Genomic DNA, 23,165 nt, shown 5'->3' with positions numbered 1-23,165 from the left:
ATAATATAATATGGCACAGAGATGTGGGTGTTGCACAGTTACAGTGGCTGAGTTCAGGGTGGTGACTGCTCTGGTGAAGAAACTGTTCTGGAGTCTGTTTGTTCTGGCTTTGATGCTCCTGTAGCTCCTGCCAGAGGGCAGCAGGTCAAACAGGTCAAAGACAGGGAGGGTTCAGGATCACCTGATCCAGCCCTAACTATAAGCTTGATCATAAAGGAAAGTTTTAAGTCTAATCTTAAAAATAGAGAGGGTGTCTGTCTCCTGAATCCAAGCTGGGAGCTGGTTCCACAGAAGAGGCGCCTGAAAGCTGAAGGCTCTGCCTCCCATTCTACTCTTAACTATCCTAGGAACCACAAGTAAGCCAGCAGTCTGAGAGCGAAGTGCTCTCAGAACTTCATCTGAATTTAGAAGCAGGAAATTCGAGGTCATCCAGGCCTTAATATCTTTAAGACATTCCTGCAGTTTAACTCATTGATGTGCATCATCTGCATAACAATGAAAATGTATGCAATGCTTTCTAATAATACTGCCTAAGGGAGGCATATATAATGTAAATGTAAAATCTTCCCTTTCACTCTTGATATCCTGCTGGCACTCGTCTCTACCTCTCTCATACACTGTCCATTAATTTTGATGTTTGACGCCAGGTATTTAAACTCATACATCTCTGCTCCTCGCATCTTTACTGTTGCACTTGTATCCCTCTCATTCACTCACATGTACTCTGTTTTGCTTCTACGGACTTCATTCTTCTTCTCTCCAGAGAATACCTCCACCTCTCCAGACTTTGTTCCACCTGTTCCCCACTCTCACTCTGGGTCTTATATAGCACTTTTCTACTCCTTTTGAACACTTAAAGCACTTTATACAACTTGTGTCAGTCACCCATTCACACAAGCACTTTTTTCTGTGGCTAAGTACTTTCTGTCTAACATTCACACACAGATGAACACATCAGGAACAATTTGGGATTCAGTATCTTGCCCAAGGATACATTGGCATGCAGCCTGGAGCAGCCAGGGATTTAACCCACAGCCTCTAGTGGGGACCTGGAGCTACAGCCACACCACCGATCACAATGTTGTCTGTAAAAATCATAGTCCATGGGGACTTCTGCCTGACCTCATGTGTTAACTTGTCCATCAACACTGCAAACAAGAAGAGGGTCAGAGCCGATCACTGATATAATCCCACCCAAACCTGGAAACCTGTCACTCCTGCTGCACACCACACCACTGTCTTGCTGCCCTCCTACATGTCCTGCACCACCCTCGTATATTTCTCTGCCACTTCTGACATCCTTATGCACACAGTTCTTCTCATGGCACCCTATCATCTGCTTTATGTCAATCCACAAAGACCCAGTGCACCTCCTTCTGACCTTGTCTATACCATGTCTTCACTGTGGGACATTATGTTTCAGTCCATCTGACTGTCCAGAAGCTCAGTGATGCTCTGGTCTAGATCTGGGAGGAGATCCACCAGGACACCATCTGTTGCCTCATTAGGAGCATGCTTCAAAATTGTCAGGCAAACTACTGAGTACCATTTTGAGGTGCTACAATGAAATTTCAGCAAAATGGACTAGTCTGCCAGATTTTTTTTCAATTCAGTTTTTGGGGTGTCTTTGAATTTAGTTCTGTATAGTTTGATCATTTCCATTTCCATCAAACGATGTGGCATCCTTTCATTCTTAACACAGTCCAAATCAGTATAGATATCCAGGATGACTTTTGTTTTCCATTGAGATCTGATGTGTTTTTGAAGTGTCCCTTTCTTTTTTTTTTGAGCAATATATATCTGACTATTGCATGTGGAACATAAATACTCATGTTCCACATGTATTCTCCAAATGAAACAAATACATTTGCCTCTCCTTCATCATCTCCTTGTATGCTTCCCTTCTCCACCAGATCAGCATGCTTGGGCAGTCTAGGCTCAGAGTTTCGTCGTGGTGCTGGTGTTTTGGATATCATGTATGAATCCCCATTCCAGCTCTTCACCTGCGGCTATGATACCTTTATACGACTGTGGGACCTTCGACTCAACCCACGGTATGCCACCATTTTTCTCTTAAATATTAATTACAACCCCAATTCCACAAATTTGGGGTATTGTAAATAAAAATTGAATAAAATAATTTGTAAATCTCATGAACACATATTTTAATCATAATTGAACATAGAAAACATCAAATGTTTAACTGAGAAAATGTACTCTTTCAAGAAACAAAATAAGGTCATTTTGAATTTGATGGCAAAATTAGAACTGGTTCGATTCTAGCTGAAGACACAAATCCCTTTGGGGTTACATCAGGAAGGGCATTTGACTCAAACACACAGGTTTAATCTGGGAGACGTGAAATGTGGGATGACCTTTCAGGGAAGACTGCAGTAAGGCTGAAATCCTGAAGGGACCAATAAATCTGGATGCGAGTTTCTGTGAAGTACATTTCTTAGGAATGTCTCTAGAAGGCAGTCATACGTCTTGGCCAGGTGCATAGTTTGGTGCTGGAATTCTGCGACGGCCTGCCAAGTGTTGATTTTGTGGTACCGTGTGGAGAAGGGCTGGTCCTGCCTGTTTGTGGTGGTGGTGAAGAAGGGAACAGAAATTTCATTCTCTTGGGCTGGAAACAAAGGTTGCTGATAGACTAGGGACACTTCAAAGGGAGGCAGTTTAGTGGCAGATGAGGAGAGTGAATTGTGCACATCTTCAACCCAGGTTAAGTGTGAACTCCAGGAGGTATGATTGGAGGCTATGACACACCAAAGGACGGCTTCTAGCTCCAGGTTTGTGTGGTCTGTCTGAGACTATATCTAAGGGTGTGCCATGTAACCTGAAAACATGTTCAACCAGTAGCTGAACTGTCTTGGAAGTGGAGAAAAGCTTGATGAGGGAAATGAAATGAGCTCTGTCTACTGTTGTTAGGATTATTGTGTTGCCTTCAGACAGAGGTAGACTGGTTACAAAATCTAGCACTAGATTTACTGCGAGCACAAACCTGACAGGCTCCAACATATTCCCAGGTATCTTTTTCTGAATTCACTGGAGAACTTGCAACAGACTCTTGATTGGGGGGACCCAAATCGGGCTTGGGTTCATTACTGTAAGCCTGCCATCCATCACCTGCCAAGTGACACCCCCCAACTACCATAGAGGTCGATGGTAGGATGGCAGCTAGGGGGGAAGGATCAGAATCAGATGAAAACTGTCTAGAAAATGCATCAGGTTGTGTGTTACAGGAGCTTAGGCGGTAGGTAATAGTAAAGGTAAAACAGCTAAAGAACAGAGACCACCTAGCCTAGTGAGATTGGTGACTTAGGTGTCCCCTGCCTCTCACCCTATGAATTAGAATGCCGTTTATTCACAATTTACAGCATCACTTCAAAGTCAGGATGCTTCTAATAATATCCTGTTTATCTTTCAAAATATTTCTTTATTGCAAAATGATGGTGCTATGGTGTGATGAGGTTGATCCAACCTTGAAAAGTGCAGCCATATGGTTGCTTGGCAATCCTTCTTTGTAATTATTTTGGTTTTAATTTGCCATACCTTCATTTTGTTCATCTTTAATCTTCATTTGGTTAGAGTCACAGAATGGTGTCAGAATCTTTCTAAGCTACGACCAGTACAAGCAGCTAACCAGCAGTCCTGTGGTGTTCATCATAATGCAGCAGCGCTCTCTTTAGTTAAATCCCTTTGGTTACCATACACACAGTTGTGTACATCACTTTCTATAGTTAGATATTGTGTTGTAATATTCATTTTCTGACATCTCCTACCTGAAAAGAGGATGTAGGCAGAAAAAGATGTTTTTTCCACCAAAATTCCTGTACCGTGGCCAAAGGGGATCTGATGGCACAGTTCCTAACATGGTTCGAGAGGGCAGTAGTTCTTCTGGACAACAGGGGTTCAGGGAGTTTCAGCCTCTGTTTCCTAGGGATCAGTCAAGTAAAACAAATCAGATCTGATTGGCAGATTTCTCTGGGGACCCAGAAAGGGGCTGGGTCAGAAGAATGGCTGGCACAGGAGGGGGTCCCTCTTTAGATATCAATAATTCATATGCTCAAACCTAACAAGTCTCAGCGTCATCTCAAAGGTTCAGGTTGTCTGAAGGGTCAATGGAAAATACACTGAGAAAGAAAGAAAGAAAGAAGCACAGTTTACATGATCCTATAGTACTCATGAGATGCAGTGTAGGATCACTGCCCCATAATTGCTAACAGTGCAGACATATAAATCTGCATAAATCGTGTGTACAATTGTTTCACATGCAAATTAGTTACTTTTTAAATATTATCATACCTGCATTTTTTTGTACTTTATAAACAACTTTAAAAGGGCCTCTGACCATGTCTACGAACAAATGAAGGCCTGGCTGTTTTAGGAAATTTAAATACAAGTCTTTAAAATGTATACTACTAATACTAGTAGTAATTATTATTATTATTACTCCTAGTGCCGATCCCAAGTCCAGGTAAATGTGGAGGGTTGCATCAGGAAGGGCTTCCAGCATAAAATCTTGGCCAAATCCAACATGCAGAATAAGATTTCCATACCAGATCGGTCGGAGCCCAGGCTAAGAGCGATCACTGCCGGTGCTGTTGGCCAACAGGGAGCCGGTGGAATCTGTGCTATTGTTGCCTGAAGACAAAGGAAGAGGAGAGGGGAAAGACAGGAGAGGTAGGAGTGTGGATGTAGAGTAGGGACTCTTTATGAAGAAGGTATATTGTGTGTGCAGGAGACCAGGAGATAGATGAGTTTAAATACCTGGGATCAACCATTCAAAGCGACAGACAGTGTTCAAGAGGGGTGAAGCAGAGAGTGCAGGTAGTGTGGAGTGACAGAAGGATATCAGCTAGAGTGAAAGGAAAGCATTACAAGACGGTACTGAGACCTGCTATGATGCATGGTTTGGACATTGGCATGGCACCGGCATTAAAAGAGGGACAGTTCAGGTTGAGCAGTTTGGATACAAAGTCAGAGAGGCAAGGTTGAGGTGGTTTGGACGTGTGCAATAGAGGGATAGTGGATAGTTTGGACAAAGAATGTTGACTATGGAGCTGCCAGGCAGGAGGAAAAGAGGAAGACTTCAGAGGAGGTTTATGGATGTAGTGAAGGAGGGCATGTGACAAAGGAGGATGAGGGTGAGGTGGAGGCAGATGATCTACTGTGGTGACCCCTAAAGGCAGCAGCTGAAAGAAGATTACCAGTGAGTTTCTCATCTGGGCTGAAAGTTCACATGCACCTTGGCTTCCACCCATTTTCTTCTTTTTCTTATAGTCTCTTTTTTCATATCAACTTTGATGTCTATTCTTCTTTTTCACTGGAGCCACAGTGAGTGATCGGGCTTCATCAGGCCTCATAATTTTGGTTCACTAACATACGTGGTAAGAACAAAATAGGCTGGTTCATAAATCCAGTGGTAGGTAATTTGGGTTTAACAAAAGTAATGCATTAACAGTTAGGAATTGCTGTCATTTTTATACAGAGTCCATTTGCAGATTGGAAAATTGAGGAACAAGCAGTCTCATGGCCAGGTGAGGCCTGTTCCCTCACTATTCCATGGTAAATTAAACAGATAAAACATCTGGAGCTGATTCCACATGTTGAACTTGCATTTGGTCGCTGTTCACTGAAACCCTCAATAGAAGGTCCAACTGGATGTTGATGAACACCAACATTAACGCAAGAAGATTTTAATCAAACATTATGTGTATATTGTTAAAGTAGTCAAGAGAGAGGCGTAATCCGGCCCACCATGATACAGGCAGACAGACCACGCCTAATTTAAAAAAAACAAAAAAAAAGCAACAGCAATCCCATGCAAGGTAGTTACATACACATGTGCAGTAGACTAGTGTAACTAAACTAAGCACAAAAACTAAGGAAATTTGTGTTTGGTCAGTTATTTCTTTGTTGTAACAATGCTTCTTGGCAGTAAATCTTTTACCGTTGGAAAGCCTGTTTATTTCTCCTTGTTTAAATGATGCCACATTTTTAAGGACTTGTAGGATCAGCTTGGGCGATCTGTTAATGCCAGAGTGACCAAAACAACCACGCTGGCTGACTTGCAACAAATGAATGAAACGCCATCCCACAGCACTATGTTACCTGTTTGGTAACATCACCTATGATTAAAATTAGGTGGGAACTCAGGCCAAGCACCACTTTAATTTCTCTGAGAGGAGCTTCTTTGTTTGTTACCTGAAATATGGACGAAAAATGCAAATGTATTAGGAACTTATAATTATAACAACAGAGGATACAGTACCAGTCAAAAGTTTGTATACACCCGAGGGCATGAATGTTTGTTATTATCTGTGGCAAGTTTAATAAACTATCACATGGAGAACATTAATTTCTTAAAACTAAAAAAGGTAAATTCATAATTTTCAGGTGAAATAACTTATCCTGATGAATATGTGATTTAGTTTTCCTCTCACTGGGCTATTAATGATTTATGCCAAACAATTGTTTAGCTGCAAAGTAAGCTAGCACCAAAAGATTCATATCTGGTAGAACACATAAAGTATTGTAAAGAAAGTTGGGCTTGTGAATACATTACATTACCTTTCTGAGACTGTTGGAGGATTCTGAATATGTAAGTTGTTTGTTTGTTTTTACACTTGACTTCATGCTAAAAGGAATACATGCAACTTCCTCCCAATAACACTTAACTCCTCTATTCAAGAACATTTTCACCTTTCCTTGAGCAAAACCATCTTACATAGATGAGAATGCTGATTTAAAAAACCATAGTACAGATGCCCTCAGCTTGAGCACTGAAAGGCGTTCTGCAACAAGGGAAAACCCAACATGCCTAGGGGAGTGATAGGGAAGACTTACCAGATGACTGAAAAAGTCCAATGGAAGTGGTGAGGGAAAGGTATTTGGTATATCCTCTGGACAGAGACGAAAGAAGACAAGGACACTTGGTGCTGGAATAAGGAAGTACAGGAACATATTCAAAGGAAGAGTTTAGAAAAGAAGAAATGGAATAGCCAGGAAGATAAAGAAAGTAGACAGGAGTACTGGGAAGCTAGGCGTACAGCAAAGAGAGAAGTAGCAAAGGCAAAAGAAAAAGGCTTACAGTCAGCTGTACATGAGGCTGGACACTAAGGAAGGACCGATTGGCAGAAAGCATGTGTAGCAAATTAGAGTGATTAAGGACAGAGATAGAAATGTACTAACAAGTAAAGAGAATATGTTGAGTAGATGGAAAGAGTACACTGAGGAACTGATGAACATAAAAAAGACTGAAGAGGACGGATGTTAGTGAATCAGAATGTGAACAATGGTATATAGTGCATTATACAACATGTTTACATTCACCCATGCACTTCCATATGAATGTAAGCTAAGTGCACACATTCATACTCCAACACTTGTGTCGGAGAGCAACTTGGGGTTCAGTATCTTGCCCAAGGATACTTTGGCATGCAGCCCGGAGCAGCCAGGAATTGAACCACCAACCTTCCAATTAGTAGGTGACCTGCTCTAGTATCAGTAACACAGAGTGACAATTGCAAAATATTTGAGCTTACACATCCAGTTCATTGTCAGATAGTGGAAGCAACTCAAACCACATGTATGGATAATGAATCCTGGCCAATTAGCAAATGCTCATGATACTATTTTTCTTTTGAATCCTGTGTTTTACATGAGCTGCTACGAGAGCTGCCACACATTAAGCAACAGAGACTGATTGGTCTTAAACTAACAGCTATGTAGCTAATGCCTGTAGCTAACACTACCGGCTAGTAATGTAAGTAAAGTAGTAGTGTAAAATTGTACTTTATGATTATTAACCCCTTAAAGAAAATTGTTGCACTGTCCAAATAATAGCAACTCAACAATGTCAAAAAGTTATTTTTTCTATTTCTCACAGCAGTAAGTTGTTGTGCTGAACATAATCTTGCTAATTAATTTTACACACACTTCCAATTTTTGCTACTTTATGGACTAAAGAGAGAAAAAAAGAAAAGCAGAAAGCACATCAGGGAGGCACCTGAGCCCATTTTAAACGCTGTGGGGCTCATGATTTTGGGACCCATATCATTGGAACCTTAGAAACACACACACACACACACACACACACACACACACACACACACACACACACACACACACACACACACACACACACACACACACACAGGCTTTATACTGTTTGTGTTTCTTTACTTTCAGAAACCAATAGGTCACCTCCCCCATAAAGGTTAGCTAAAATTAGAGTTAAAGAGTGTGTGTCTATGTGTGCGTGTGCACGTGCTCGCACATCGCTCCATTATCTGCCCCATCACTTATTAATGAGGCTGCACTAATGGAGGATTGATGTCTATCGACAGAAAATACTTATCCCCAAAATACATCCCCTCTCTCAACCACAGCCAGTGCCTTGCTCTGCTGCTCACTAACCCGAGCACACACCTTGCACACACGATTGTGTTTACATCACTTGGGAAGACATTAAGGATTCTTTATTGTCGTTTGCATCACATGTACATGCAGATTCTGTCCTCAGGTCCCAGTGTTGCCCTTGTAATAGTTATAAAACAGTTCTGAGTAGATTCAAGAAGAATAATTATAAGTAACAATAAATCTTTAAAACAAAAAATGAATAAATATACAAATATAAAATAAACACTTTAAAATGTGGAGTAGAGTTAGTGACACGTGGTGCCTTGACTTTACCTAGGCTTACATTCTTACTCTGAAGACATACCACAACCCTAACCACAAATTAATATTGATTAAATCTGACATTAAACAAATAAGGAGTGATAACAGGTTTAAGTCTGTGTAACATGAAAAATACAAGTACACACATATATATACCTAGAATACTGGCTTTTCACATAAACAGAAAGCAGTCTGTGTTATCCACACACCTCCATACATACACAGAGGTGAGCTCTCACCTGTCTTGCTGCAGTTTTGATCTTTTGTTGATTTTGGTGGTTCTCACTCTCTCAGCTGGAAGAATTTAGTTCATAATTGTTCATTTTATTAATTCATTCCCCAGATTCTGACAGCCTACAAAATTTAACTGCTTCACTTTTTTCTTGGATCCAGTATTTCCTATTTCCTTAAAACATTGTGGTATGTAAGTGTAAATTCCAATTATTGCAATATTGTAGTTTATGTATAGAAATAAATAGTTATACTGTCCAGTACTAAGACTGTGTTGTTTAACACAAATCTTCATTTGTCAGATGTTGAGCTCTTCAGTCAGAGGGCGGTCTGTTGCCTCTTTTCCACCAGTACTTACTCAGCTCGAGTCGACTCTACTCTGTTTTTGAAGTTTTACATTAGGTGGTAGTACCTCGTACCAGGTACTTTTTTAGTGCCTACTCGGCCGGGGTTCCAATCGAGCTGAGTCAAGCTGAAAATGTGATGTCAGCAGGCTGCATGTCACTGATTGGCCTGGGTTGCATCACTAGATGAGCCGTAGGAGCCACTCTGTCACAAGAATCAAACCTTCCATTTTTGAAACCCGGTAACAAGAGAAATGGTTACACAGTAACCAACACAGACGTTTTGTGCTTGGTGGCTGATTCAGAATCCAGAGGGAGCTCGATGGACTGACCATTTGTGTTTGTGTCACATACAAATGATATCACAGGACTTTCGGGCCACCTTCCTATAATGACCCCACCCACATTAACACAGTACTCAATTGTAATGGAAAACGACCGAAACCGAGAAGTCGAGCCGAGGAGGTGCCAGTGGAAAAGAGGGATATGACTGCAATCAGACCCTTTGCAGCAGGTCATGTTTGCTTGCTGCAACATTATCTGTTAAACTGGATCATCTCAGCAAGCAGACTGAAGCCTTACACCAAGTTTGACATCAGTACTTGAAGCAGTTGTTAAGATCTGACCCTAATTTCTGCTGAATCAGTTTTATTGGCTGTAATCAGGCTGTAATTAGAAATAAAAAAATCATCTATTAACTTTTGTGACATGGCATAATATTTGTGACTGTTTTTTTTTTCTTGTGAAATCCAATATGGCTGTCATTATAAGGTGCTTTGTGCAGAATCTGATGCAGTTCTCAAATTTTTCACAATGAACCACTAAAATATTTGGCTCTTCAAGTACCATCCTTATTACCAGGTATAGAATACAGTAACATAGGCCTATATAACTACATATATAATCTACTCATGAGGCAATTTTATTTCTTATATGATTATTTGACTTCCATCAACAGCCACAACAACACTTGGCTGAAACTCAGAGTGTGACAATAATAACAACAAATATACAGCACATGAACACTTGGTGAGAATATGAATAACAGCTCTGTGTCAATAATCAAAACATTAAAATTTGGTGGTAATTGGTAACTTCCTTCCTTAATGGGAAAGATGTGCATGGCTCCATAAACACAGTTCTGTGATGACTGGTTCAACTGAGGTCAGACTCAGTGTCCGACCTGCTTCTGTTGTTAGTCTTTCTGAAAGCAAGTGAAGAGAAGTCTTTCTCACATAGATACGTGGTTGCAAATGGAATAGAAAGCACGCAGCCTTGTCTGAAAGTGACGGATATTTGCTGCGTCGATGTATCCAAAAGTCCAACGATGTCTGATTTCTGAACGTGGACTTCAGTGTCATGTCACTTCTGCTGTTGCTGGAAAATATTCATATTTTGTCCTGCACATCAAAAACACTGATTGTTCCTGTGTTCAGAACTTCAGTTCCTTTAACTGACTATGTCGTCACCAACACAACTTTTTTTCAAACTGAATTTTTCCATTAGGACAAACTGTCGCGTAATTATGGTAATGCAAAGTGTGCTTGCACAGATGTGTCAGCAGCGATACGCTTGGTGTTAAAGGCCATTAACAGGTGTATCTGCTGTGATGGCTCCGTGTTAAAGGGTTAAATGAGAGAAAATGTCCAACAAGTATGCTAGCTGACTGAGCCACACAGCGTCTTCAAAAACATCTGATAAGGGGATGCTTTTGTCCTGTAAGAACATCTGGACCCCTCTGTGAAAAGCCTAGAAAGGATCTTCCCTCTTGAAGCTGTCTTACTGTTACCGAGCAGAAGCTGGACGTGTTCACGGCCCATCTCATCGCAGAGCATGTGAAACCGGTCTGGTCCTTATGGAGTTCAGTTTGCAGCTAGTCCAAAGTTCAGTAACACTTTATAATACAGCCCATGACTAAGGCCATAAGTACAGGTGTGTGTTTGTGTGTGTGTGTGTCTATCTATCTATCTATCTATCTATCTATCTATCTATCTATCTATCTATATATATATATATAGTTCCAAGAAAACAATAAACACAGCTATATTGGAGCAGGCAGCAGGTGGGAAGCACAGGTGCAGGGTATCACAAAAGACAAGACCAGGAAGTAAAACTAAACACAGAGCATGATCGACAAGGACTGACAGAGTAAAACAGGAAACAAATAAGACACAGACTCGTCACAACACTGGGAATAAAACACACGAGACAAGAGGAAAGGCACAGACACGAGGATAACAAGAACTACGAAGGGAAACAGGAACGATATATAAATAACTATTACTAATAACTAAATACAGAATCTACAGAGGACAGTGCACCAAGTGTTAAAACAAGCAGAGAATCCAGTCACAGAAGAAGGGTAAATCCACAACATGGCGAAATATACAACATTCTCATGTTGAAAATATGAATGTTCATCACACAAATAATAATAATAGTTTCTTTCCTACAGAAAGTGTGCAATGGAGTGGGAGGAGCCTCATGATAGCAGCCTGTACTGCATCCAGACAGATGGAAATCACATGATAGCGAGCGGCTCGTCATATTATGGCGTTGTACGACTTTGGGACAAACGGCAGACTGAATGCCTGCAGGTATGTACAGATATCCCAAAAATTGGGAAATGTTACAGTAACCAATAAAGTAAAAAAGAAAAAGTGATTAAATAAATCTAAAATTATACAATAAGAAGCTTATAATGGATATAGGTGTGGTGGTATGAAGTGGTGATTTTTTTTCTGAAGCACAGATGTTAGAGAAAGTATTCGGCTGCATGCAGAGGGAGGTCAGGATCCATTCATAATAATTCACCACAGCCAGAGTGGTTTGAATGACCTCTTTGACAGATGATGGAGAAATCATCTATGAAATGATTCAGATTAGTATGGATGCGTTACAACAGCTAGAATTTCACTGTTGAAGACACTGTCCTTGCATCAACATCTGATCTAATAGAATAGCTGAATGCCAGATATGAAACAATAAACTTGCTGCTGTTGTTGACATCTTGTGTTTTATCTTTTGCAGTTTTTCCAGCTGAGCTCTGACCCTGTGAGCAGCCCAGTGTACTGCCTGAGATTCAACAGCTCTCACCTGTACGCAGCCTTGGCCACTGCCCTGCATTCACTGGACTTTAGACAGAACCCCGCCCACGTCAGATGATACACACCGAGGCTTTTAAGTCTCATCATTTCCATAAAGATGTCTATTTTCTCTAGGAATATTTTACAAATTTCAGGAGAGCTCTTCTGTGCTTTTGAACTTGGATTTCTAAATGTGAAACATAATTTATCTGATGAAGTTTGGGGACTGATAATAGACAAAGGTCAAATGATCAGAGCAGCTAAAGCTGAGAGAGCCCAACATTTAATCCCTCATGTCATTTAAACACTGAAGCTCTGAAAGCACTGGCTCCTCCATTTACAGTAAAACGACATTATGCACCAAGCACACCAAGTTCTTTGTGCAGAATCTGAAATACTTTATTGATCTCAGAGGGAATTTCAGTTGTTTCAGCTGCAACCGTTTGTCATATTAAAAGAATAAACACTCTAATAATTTAAAACCAAAAAGAGAAATTTGCAATATGTGCACAATAATTCTTATGAATACATTAAAGGCAGTGGCTGTGATAATAATATAAATCTGGGTCATACTGTATACATGTACACATAATAAATTGCACAGATGAATCACAGTGTCACCAGTTAAGGGAGGAGTTATAGAGTTTGATGGCCACAGGTAGGAATGACCTCCTGTGGTGCATTTTGGTGGGATGAGTCTTGCCCTGAATGTGCTCCTGTGTCCCATCACTGTGTTGTAGAGTGGGTGGGAGCCATTGTTCATAATGGTCTGCAGCTGTTCTTAGCCCAGTCCAGTTTATTGTCAATATACACTCCCAGGTATTTGTAGTCCTCTACAGTGTCCACACTGAACACCCCCCCCCCCCCCTCCCCCCGATGGACACAGTGGTCGCCAGTGCCTCGTCCCTCTCTCTCATAATTTATAGAAATCTGAAGAAACTTATTTGTGTGTAACGTGGCTGCTATACTACCTACAAGTGTGTAATAAAATAAGATAAAATGAGAGTAAATGACTCTGCCAGACAGGTGTATTATATTATAAGGAGCTTTTGCAGGAGGTGTGAAAGGTTCCCTGAATGTGTCCATGTGAGAAAGTGCTCTGCTGGCTGCTCAGTGAGGAGCAGACCAAAGCAAAGTACAGAGGTCTGAAAATCTCCAGCACATGCTGAAGGATTTCAAAGACTGTGCTCATCCCCTTTTCCTCAGCTGTGTGCTGTAGCAACATTATTGCATTGACAAAATCACTTGACAGACAGTTCCTGCCACATTTTGTCATAATCTTACACACAAGGTGAAAACAACACCTGTCTCATTTTAATGGCTGTAATGGGCCGTGGTCTCTGCTTTATAGTTTAGCTTCTCACCCAGTCAGATACAAACTGGTGTCCAGGTCACCAAGGAAAGCACTCGGCTGCACATGCAGACAAACTTGGGGTACAGTGCATTGCTGAAGGACACAATGCAATTCAATTCAAGGTAAAGACCCTACAATAATTACGGAGAAAACCCAACAGTCTAAACGACCCCCTATGAGCAGCACTCGGTGACAGTGGGAAGGAAAAACTCCCTTTAACAGGAAGAAACCTCCAGCAGAACCAGGACAGACACATGTGGACAGCTGGATCCCAGGTTTATGTCATCAGTCCTGAACTGACTGAGTCACAGAGATGACAAATCCACAGTGTTTACAAAATTAAACTATTAAATATTATTTACAGCACTGAACCGTTTACTGTATAAACTGACTCGAAGTATTTCCAAACATTTTGTTAAATCTTCTTTCTTAGTCTCTTATTGATCATCTTACTTTTAATGAACCCTTTGTGCATTTTACTGTCAATAGGACAGATCCGACATTAGATTTAGAACTATTCCAAGTTTAATAAATGTCAGAAACATTCTTAAATAAATGACCAGGAGAGAGCGGTTTAGGTTAAATGCAGTTTTAATAATATACAGACAGTTACAGACTCGTTATCAGAGAGGCTGCGTGAGAGACGTGCTCCACAGGACACTTCACAGCTTTTATACAGACGTGGAGTGAACATATTCCTGGGCTTCAGACCACTGATCATCTGTGATTCCTAGATCTTCCTGCCAAGCCTTTTTCAGGTGGTCTAATGTAGGTGCTGAGTCTTCCTGCGACAGCCAATTATAGATCTTTGTAATTAAACCTTTTTTGATTGGATCAAACAGAAGGATCATCTCCATATAGGAGGGTGGGGGCTAAATAAATCTTTTATACATTGTATTACTTTATGGAGCCACTGATTAAATGATGTGTTTAAGGCTGATGGAGGGAGCGCGTGATTATTTATCTGTGGGCTAAGAAGTGGCATGTCTGTCCACCTATAATACTTTCTTATTTGGGACCAGAGTTTAACAGAATGAGAAACTACTGGATTCAAAATCTTTTGATTTGCAATGGGGACAGCAGAGTATAATAATGCTTTTAAAGAGGAAGGATAACAGCTTTCATTTTCCATCCTGCACCAATCGGGTCCCTGAGTGGGTTTCCAGAACGTTACACGACCAATAGTAGCATCGAAAACAGGAAAACCCCATTCCACCCTGATCAGGGGATCTTTGCAGGAACATTTTCTTAATTCTATTCCAAATAAAATATAAGAGAATCGATTTCATTAAAAAGGCCCTTAGTTATCCAGACTGGGATACACTGGAATAAGAACAGAAATTTAGTCAGTGTTCATTCTAATAATATTTCTTCAGCCTGCTAATGAGATTGGCAGATTTCTCAGTATCTATGTCCTGTTTTGTTTTATGGTATAATTTTAAGGCCATTATATTCTTGAGTAATATTTATCCCAACATATTTAAATTGAGATTGAAAAAGGGAGTCAGACTCTGTTCAACAAAAATCAGAGAGTTTCCCATCCAGTGCTACGATAAGCTGAGTACTCGATTACTGCGTTTCTGGGATTATCCTTCTGACTGTGTGAGTGTGTGCGGGTGCTCTTCCCTATTCTGTGTAACTCGAAGAACAACAGGTACATAATAGACAACTTCTTAATGCTAATTATTTTTAGCATGTTAAACATATGATTAACATAAAAGATTAATGCTTATTTAAATTTTCCTATCAACAAAGTTGATCATTGTTAATATTAGCTTCCATTTTCGTTATTATACATATCAGTGCTCACTTCTGATGTGGGATCCTAATGACTGGATTCTGCAGTTATAACCTGTAACACCATGTAAAGCAACACAGTGAAAGAAAGCCAAACAAAACTCACTTCTTGGACATAGAAAGCATGCTCGAGCCTGCCAGTAAATGCTAATCCATTAGCTTGAGGCAATGTGCACACAAAGGCTCAACACATAAAAATCATGTGCATACACTGTCTGCAGAGAATAAGTCCCAGTGAGGAAAACACAGCCCGGCCTTTGCTCCCAACACTTTGGAATGGCTGCCTGGATCCATCTGAAGCCTTTGAAGGGATTGAAGTTGGCAAATCCATCTCATCACTGTGGAAATGCAGTGCATACATTTGACCCTTGCACCTGGGATCACACACTGGAGGGCATTGCAGTGTTTGACCTCCCAAATCCACTTTGTACAATGTGAGGATCCATTTGAAGGACAGAGATAAAATCATTATCATCACACATCTGGATTATCAAAACCACACATACTGCACACCTGGTGTTCCACCCAGGGAGAACAAAGTTTCCTGTCCTAGCAGGCTGACAACTTCATATGTGTGTGGATTTAAAGAGGTGTTTGGGAGGAGCTTTATCTGCATGCAGCTGTCAGGAATAAAGTTTAAAAAACATCCCCAAAGGTTGGCATGCTGCATTCAATTAAAACAGCACAAGCAATATATGCGGTACTAAAACTATGACTGTGTTGCGTCACGTTTACAACACTATTTGTTGATGAGGCCAGTTGTTGTTTTGGAATCCAAAGTTTTCCAGCCTTGATATAGGGTGATATAAGGTTTCAACTTCTCAGCTATTTAGTGCCCTTAATACCCCAAATGTTTTAAATAGGTAATAGGGAGTGCAGGCAGACTGCAAAGCTATGCTGCTGGAATATGTGCAGAATATGGTTTGGCACTGACCTGCTGAAATAAGCAAGACCTGTCCTGAAAAGTATATCTTCTGGATGGCAGAGTATCTTGCCTCTTGTATAGCTCATGTCATTGGGAGCATCACAGGTGTGTTCAGGTTACTCATCCATATGTACTCACACACGCCAAGACCCACGTGGATGTTGGATTTTTAAGTGTGTGCTGAGAACAAGCTGGATCACTGACACTGGTTTGAGTTCGCAGCAGTGGGAACTTTGTCCCACTCTTCTTTGCAGAATTGTTTTCATGCAGCCACGCTGGCGGGTTTTCAAGCGTGAACGGCCTGTTTAAGGTCATGTCAAAGCATCTGAGTTGGATTTAAGTCTGGGCATGGATAGGTCAATCCGAAACCTTCACTTTGAGCCATTCACAGGTGGGCTTGCTGGTGTGTTTCAGATCTGCATAAACCAAGTGTGCCTGAGCTTCAGGGCCTTCAGAGCTTTCTGGTTAAGAGCAGAATTGATGGTTCCATCAATTATGACAAGTTGTCCAGGTCCTGAGGAAACAAAGCAGCCCCAGATCATCAAGCTGCCACCACGTCGGACCACTGGTATGATGGTCAGAAAAATGTTTTGAATCATGTATAATTTTCTTTCCACTTCACAATTGTATATCACTTTGTGTTGGTCTTTCACATTAAATTCCAGTGAAATATATTTATGTTTGTGGTTGTAATGTGACAAAATATGGAAAGGTTCAAGGGGGCCACTGTAGATGTTGTTCACCATGGTTCCAAGTTTTCTCCATTTGTGGATCATGGCTCTCACCATGGTTTACTGGGAACTCAAAGCCTTAGAAATGGTTTGTTAACCCTTTCCAGATTGATAGATTTCATTTGTTTCTTTAGACCAGGGCTCTTCAACTCCAGGTCTCGAGGTCTGGTGTCCTGCAGGTTTTAGATGTGTCCCTGATCCAACACACCTGAATCAAATGGCTGAATTACCTCCTCAGTATGCAGTCAGGTTTTCCAGAGTCCTGCTAATGACTTCTGTATTTGACTCAGGTGTGTTGAAGCAGAGACACATCTAAAACCTGCAGGACAGGAGCTCTCGAGGCCTGGAGTTGAGGAGCCCTGCTTTAGATTGTGGCACGATTCTGCAGGTCTGGCAGTGATCGGGTTTGACTAGTGAAACTGAACTCAGCTTTCCAAAAAATGTGGTTATCACAGTTAATTCATGATTTAACAGTGCTTGTTCACACAGGGCAGGTAGGTTTGGAGAGCGTTTTCCCTTAAAATATTAAATCATTGTTGAAAAACTGCATTTTCTATTTCCTCAGGGGATTTTTAACTCATATTAAATTTAGTTTGATAATTTGAAACATTTAAGTGTGACAAATACGCAAAAAGAAAAAAAAGTCAGGAAGAGGGAAAATCCTTTTTCATGGCCCTCTCTGTGCCCTTACAGAGATTTCCCTGAATCTTTTTTATTATATTAGTTCTTTGAATGCATCATGCTCCCATTTTAAAAGGATGCTAAACAACCTCATTTACATATGTGAAATTTCAAATCAGTAGATGCTTGAACCTTTTGTATTCTGGTAACAGTTACTGAATGAAAGTTACACCTAAAAACACATTTATTGGACCAAAGGACTTTTTGACAGCACGTACAGTTCAGAGGTTGGATCAGCTGTTTCACCCTCCCGGCCAATCAGCTTATGTCAGAGTTTGAGTTTTATGGAAGGCACCCTGTGGTGGTGTTAGCATTTGCTATGCACTTAATGTGACCGGTCATTACATTCATTTGTACAACAAATGCTGACTGTATGGAAAGGTGTCACATGAAAATATTTTACTTTCCCTAAATGAAGCTTAGACTGATTGTAGTTCTCAAAAATGTTGTGCATTCTTATCCAAATACAGTATGTGTTGACTGTGATTGGTACAGTGTAGCATTGCCACACTGTAGATCACACTTTTTTTTTGGAAACATCAGTGTTTCCTGACTCATTGCTGTGACTCACCAATTTATTTATAAGGTTTGTAAAATTTTCAGTTGTTTCTTCTGTCACTGGTCTAGTGATGGTCAGACAGAAGCGTCCGTGTCTCCAAGGAGCCTGAGGTTTACTGAACTGTGGTGTTTTCTGATACGGAAAAAAATAGAGGGTTTGAATTGCCATTCACACAATATTACAGCTTAAACTGGCGATGCATACAGTGGAACTATTTAAAAAATAATAAAACTGTGTGTGAGTTGCACTTTTGTGCCAGCACACATGGCGCTGGGCGTCCATTCAGAGCCCGGTCCCTTAATGGCTTGTATTAGATCACATGGCGTCCATTAGCTAAAATGCCAGGACCATGGGACGAATGGTTAGGGTGCATATAGACATTGCACACCCATGCAGGAGATGTGACCCCCGGGGACTTCTGACAGTTGAATTAATCATTCAGGGCGGGAACGGGGGCCGTCTCCACAACAACACAGCTTTTCTGGGTGGTGAAGAAATATCAATACTTTGTTCTTTAGCCAGGAGCAGTATTTGATAACACTTTTCTACTTAAAGAAAAATCACCCATGAATGAAATTTAAATCCAAAAAAAAAAAAAAAGGGGGGGGGCAGAAGTGGAAACTTTCCAGCTTGCAGTATGATATGAAATATGATATTCCAGTCTTCCTATTTATTTTTACAAAGGCAGCAGGATCACCTGTGGCCACGGAAGTGACTGGAACACCTGACCAATGATGGTGAGCGAATACTGAAATCACGATTATTACTCGTTGACTTTGTAAACACGCTGCACTTAAAGAAGAGTGAATACCTTTAAATCTAGTGCACCTCTACAATCTCTTGAAAATAAATGAATACTAAATTAAAAATAAAATGCTAAATATAAAAATAAAAGCTAAACATATAAATAGAATTTTAAAAATATATAAATAAATTACAACAAATAAATACATTGCAAATTAAACACACATAATACATAAATAGAAAGGTAATACCAGTTATCATGACTAATAACACTAACAAAAAATACGACCAAGTTATTTAAACCAAATAAATTTGCTCACATTTTAGTGCATTGCCAGAAAATACTGAAAGATCCTGTACATGTATTCAAAATTCCTATTCCAGTCATAACTCGATTTAAGAACATGGAAGGCCCATTATAGCCCAGAGCGAAGAGAAAACATGTTACGAATTATTCAGACCAGCACAGAAAATGCTGTCTGTACTGAGTTAACCAGGCCGGTGTGGACCTCCTCAAACCTCCTGTTTGGAGACAGTTTATGTTCTGAATATATTCAGGGTCAGTGTAATGCAGCGTTAGGCAAATATCTTGTGCTGCTGGACCATAAGTCATTTGTGATGGCAAAATATGTGGCAGTGTCTTGCAGGCTGGAGTAGCCACCAACCTTCTGACTAGTAGATGACCTGCTCTACCTCCTGAGCCACAGCCACTCCAAATCTCCTCTCCCTGCACAGAGGGAGCTCATTATACTTTTTAAATGCAGTGAATAGGAAAGACTTTCTATATCAGCCATTATTAAAGCAGAGTTGAAGGAGCTTCCTTCTGAAAGTACTGCCGTTTGACCAGTGGTTTAATGTTGAATATATATGAATAGAGAATAATACAAAAAGTGTAGCATTTAGATTAACTCTTAACAGTTTAATCTTAGATCGGGTGAATGACCATGACTGACTGATACCAGAGGTCTGGATCACACATAAACGGATACGTGGGCCTGGAAGTGAGCCATGTGGCGTCTTGCCTGTACACGCCTTTCCTCCTCTGAAGTCGTTCAGGGATCGAGAGCTTAGACCACAGTTAGAAGAAAAAAGACCCCAGCCTCAGCCTTTTGTGTCTGATACCCATGTTTTGGGTGACATCATCCATTTCATATATCGCAGCACAGAGCTTACTGTCCTGCATCATCCCAGAGAAAAATGTCACAGTTCATCCAAACACTTGAAACAAGTCACGCTTTTATAAGACAGATGTGTCTATGACTTCATGCCAAACTTATTTGTCTTTTTAAAATGGTGTGCATCCCTCACTGAAATGTTGTAAACCTCTGACCTCTTTAATTTTGGTTGAGCAGCAGCCATAAGCCTAAATTTGAGAAAATATAGGGGACAACGTGTTAGCTTCCTTACAACAACTTTTAGGGAAAACTATTGTTCCTGAATAGTTTTTGTACCTGTGTCGCCACAAAGGAACCAAATCTGGTATGATCTGCTCTAGCCCATGTCACATTAGCTACAAGACTTACACACATTGTTATTTAACATGGTTTAGATTATATTAAACCTTGGACTGATGCTATCATTATGCTAAGCTAGGCTAACTGCATCTTGACACCAGCTCTGTAGGCTTTTTATCCACCGAACATCTTCCATTTCCTGAAATTCCAAATGATCCTTTTAACCAGATTTACTCTGTAATGATCATCCCTACAAATATGTTGTTTTAATCAGTCATACAAAGCCTAGAAATGTCAGATTGTGTATGATTTTTCGCAAAAAGGTTAAAGGTTTAATTTAGAAGAGTTTCCTCAGAGAAACAACCAAATAGCTGGCTGCCAGATGGACGTCAAAGATGAAAACAGTCAGGCTGGCAGGTGTTATAGTGAGTGGAAGACCTTTTCTCTATATTCTTCTTTTCAGGAACAAAGTGCTACAGACACGCAGAATGTCAGTGTCAGGGACCCCTGAGTTTCTCAGCCCCACTGGTTACCATTTGGCTAACGCTCACCCCTGAGAATGGGAGAGTAACCACTTCAGGCACCTGTCACACAGGGAAATCCACCATCCTGTGACTCAGTCCCTTTCATACAGTGGCTAAATTGTAGTTTACCCCCAGCACTTAAGAAACCCATCAGTGTAATATGAGATGTGAGGAATCAGCTGCTGTTTTCTTTGGCCAAGTTCAGTGCAGATAAATGGAAGCTCTTTTCACTGGCTGTGAGGCTCGTTTCCTTCAAATCTAGGCCAGGAGCCCCCCCCCCCCCCCCCCCCCCCCCCCCAGCTTCTGCAGTTGCAGAGACAGATGATTGGATATCAACAGAAATTCAGTGCTTGAATTATCGAGGTCTATGAGCAGTGTTTTTTCTCTGGCCTGTGGAGCTTGGCTGCAGGGAGGTCCCCTACTGTGTCGGTTCCTGCTAAAGACATACCTGTACCAATGGCGCCCTCTGCTGTTGATGAGGTGAAAGTCACATGTTGATCAGAGCAGAGGAGACTTAGCAGTGAAAATGAGCAAAAGTAAAAACACACTTTAACTTGATATTGTGTTCTTATTTGGTTTACATTATTCTGTAATTCCCTTCATTTCTTATTGTTTACCATCCTATTATTACATCTTATACATGATTACTGAATTCTCCTTTGGTGCTATATGTTGATAAGTTGTATTTAACATGAGAAAACCCCAACTGTAGGCTGTAGCCTATTTCAGCTGTCATGGGAGTTAGAGTAATGCTTAACAGGTTGCAAGTCCGTCACAGGGCCAGCACAGAGAGAAAGACAACCACATACCCACATCTGCACCTACGGCCACTTTGGAACATCAGTTTGTTTGTCTTTGGGTGAAACCCACACAAACACACAAACATGCAAACTCCACATAGAAAACTCAGCCAACTAAAAGGCTCAAACCAGGAATCTTCTTGCTCTGAGACAAAAGTGCTAATCACTGTCACACCATGCTACAATTCTAACTTTTGGTGGCAGAAGCTGAAATAAGGAAAGAGGAAGCAACTGGAGGTAGAGCAGGTCATCTACTAATGGGAAGGTTGGTGGTTCAATTCCTGGCTGCTCCCTTCTGTGTGCCAACGTATCTTTAGGCAAGATGCTGAACCCCAAGTTGCTCTCTGATGCGACCGTTGGAGTGTGAATGTTAGATAGAAAGCAGTTAGCTGTAGAAGGAAGTGCTTGTATGAATGAATGAATGCAAACATGTTGTTAAAGCACTTTGAGTGCTCAGAGTAGAAAAGCACTATATAAGAACTAGTCCATTTACCATTTAATAAAAAATGTTACAAGATGAATTTAGTTAAACATATGTCAGCATCCTTTGGTGTATTTCCAGAGCCCAGATGCATAAATACACATTTCACATACCAAACCCTCCTAGCTCTCACCCCTCACCTGTCAGTCATTCCATGGTTCCTGGTGCTTCAGGGGCCGCAGACCTGTCAGACCTCCAGCAGCCCATCAAAGAAACATCCTCCCGTCCATCACAACCCCTACATCACATCAACTCCATCCTTTTCAGTCCCGCCAAACCAAAATAAAGTAACACTGAAGAAAGAGTGGCCAGTGCTCCTGCTTTGAGGAACAGTCAGCCGATCCCCAATTGTCACTCACAGCGTTGGGCCCTTAATCCGATTGTTTCTCTGACAGGATTACTCTCTGTGGTCCCTCTCTCCCTGTGGCTGCACAGAGGAGAAAGGCCAGATTAAGGAGATTAGTGTCTATCCTCCTGACTTGTCAAACCGGGATGTAAAGAACCATTGACTCTCTTAGAAACCCTGAATGAGGAGAGGCATAGAGTTGCCTAAAGAAGTCATGAAAGGCAGTGAACAAGCCAAAATCCATAAAAGCACGATGTGATTTGTTTGCTTTTGTTCCCTTCAACTGAGCTGAAAGGTTCAAAGAGACGGCCATGGGGAGAACGGCAAGCCAGCAGAGAAAGAAACTAAAGAAAATTATGATGGTCAGACCTTAGCCAGGATTATTCTACCACAGGGACTATCGAACTGCATCGAGGCCTTAGC

General features: G+C 40.9%; 1 protein-coding gene and 1 long non-coding RNA gene across 3 annotated transcripts in view; one reads left to right on the top strand and one right to left on the bottom strand.

The window, feature by feature from the left end:
- fbxw4 (F-box and WD repeat domain containing 4) overlaps positions 1–14,923 on the top strand; it is a 68,867-nt gene extending 53,944 nt beyond the window's left edge. For both annotated transcript variants that reach the window (XM_030725485.1, XM_030725484.1), the window contains 3 exons: positions 1,914–2,054; positions 11,716–11,857; positions 12,291–14,923. In XM_030725485.1, coding sequence (XP_030581345.1) covers positions 1,914–2,054; positions 11,716–11,857; positions 12,291–12,425 — 418 coding nt within the window. In that variant the 3' untranslated portion in view covers positions 12,426–14,923. The remainder of the gene's footprint in view (positions 1–1,913; positions 2,055–11,715; positions 11,858–12,290) is intronic.
- Positions 1–22,690, bottom strand: part of LOC115777554 (uncharacterized) — a 40,897-nt gene extending 18,207 nt beyond the window's left edge. The window contains exons 1-2 of the long non-coding RNA XR_004019639.1: positions 22,537–22,690; positions 6,850–6,941 (exon numbers count right to left, since the gene is read on the bottom strand). This is a non-coding gene — a long non-coding RNA (uncharacterized LOC115777554). The remainder of the gene's footprint in view (positions 1–6,849; positions 6,942–22,536) is intronic.
- Between the last annotated feature and the right edge of the window lie 475 nt (positions 22,691–23,165).

The sequence above is a fragment of the Archocentrus centrarchus genome, unplaced genomic scaffold (genome assembly GCF_007364275.1).
Source record: "Archocentrus centrarchus isolate MPI-CPG fArcCen1 unplaced genomic scaffold, fArcCen1 scaffold_55_ctg1, whole genome shotgun sequence".
NCBI lineage: Eukaryota > Metazoa > Chordata > Actinopteri > Cichliformes > Cichlidae > Archocentrus > Archocentrus centrarchus.
Note: the sequence above shows the minus strand (reverse complement) of the source record. Positions and strands in the feature narration are given on the sequence as shown.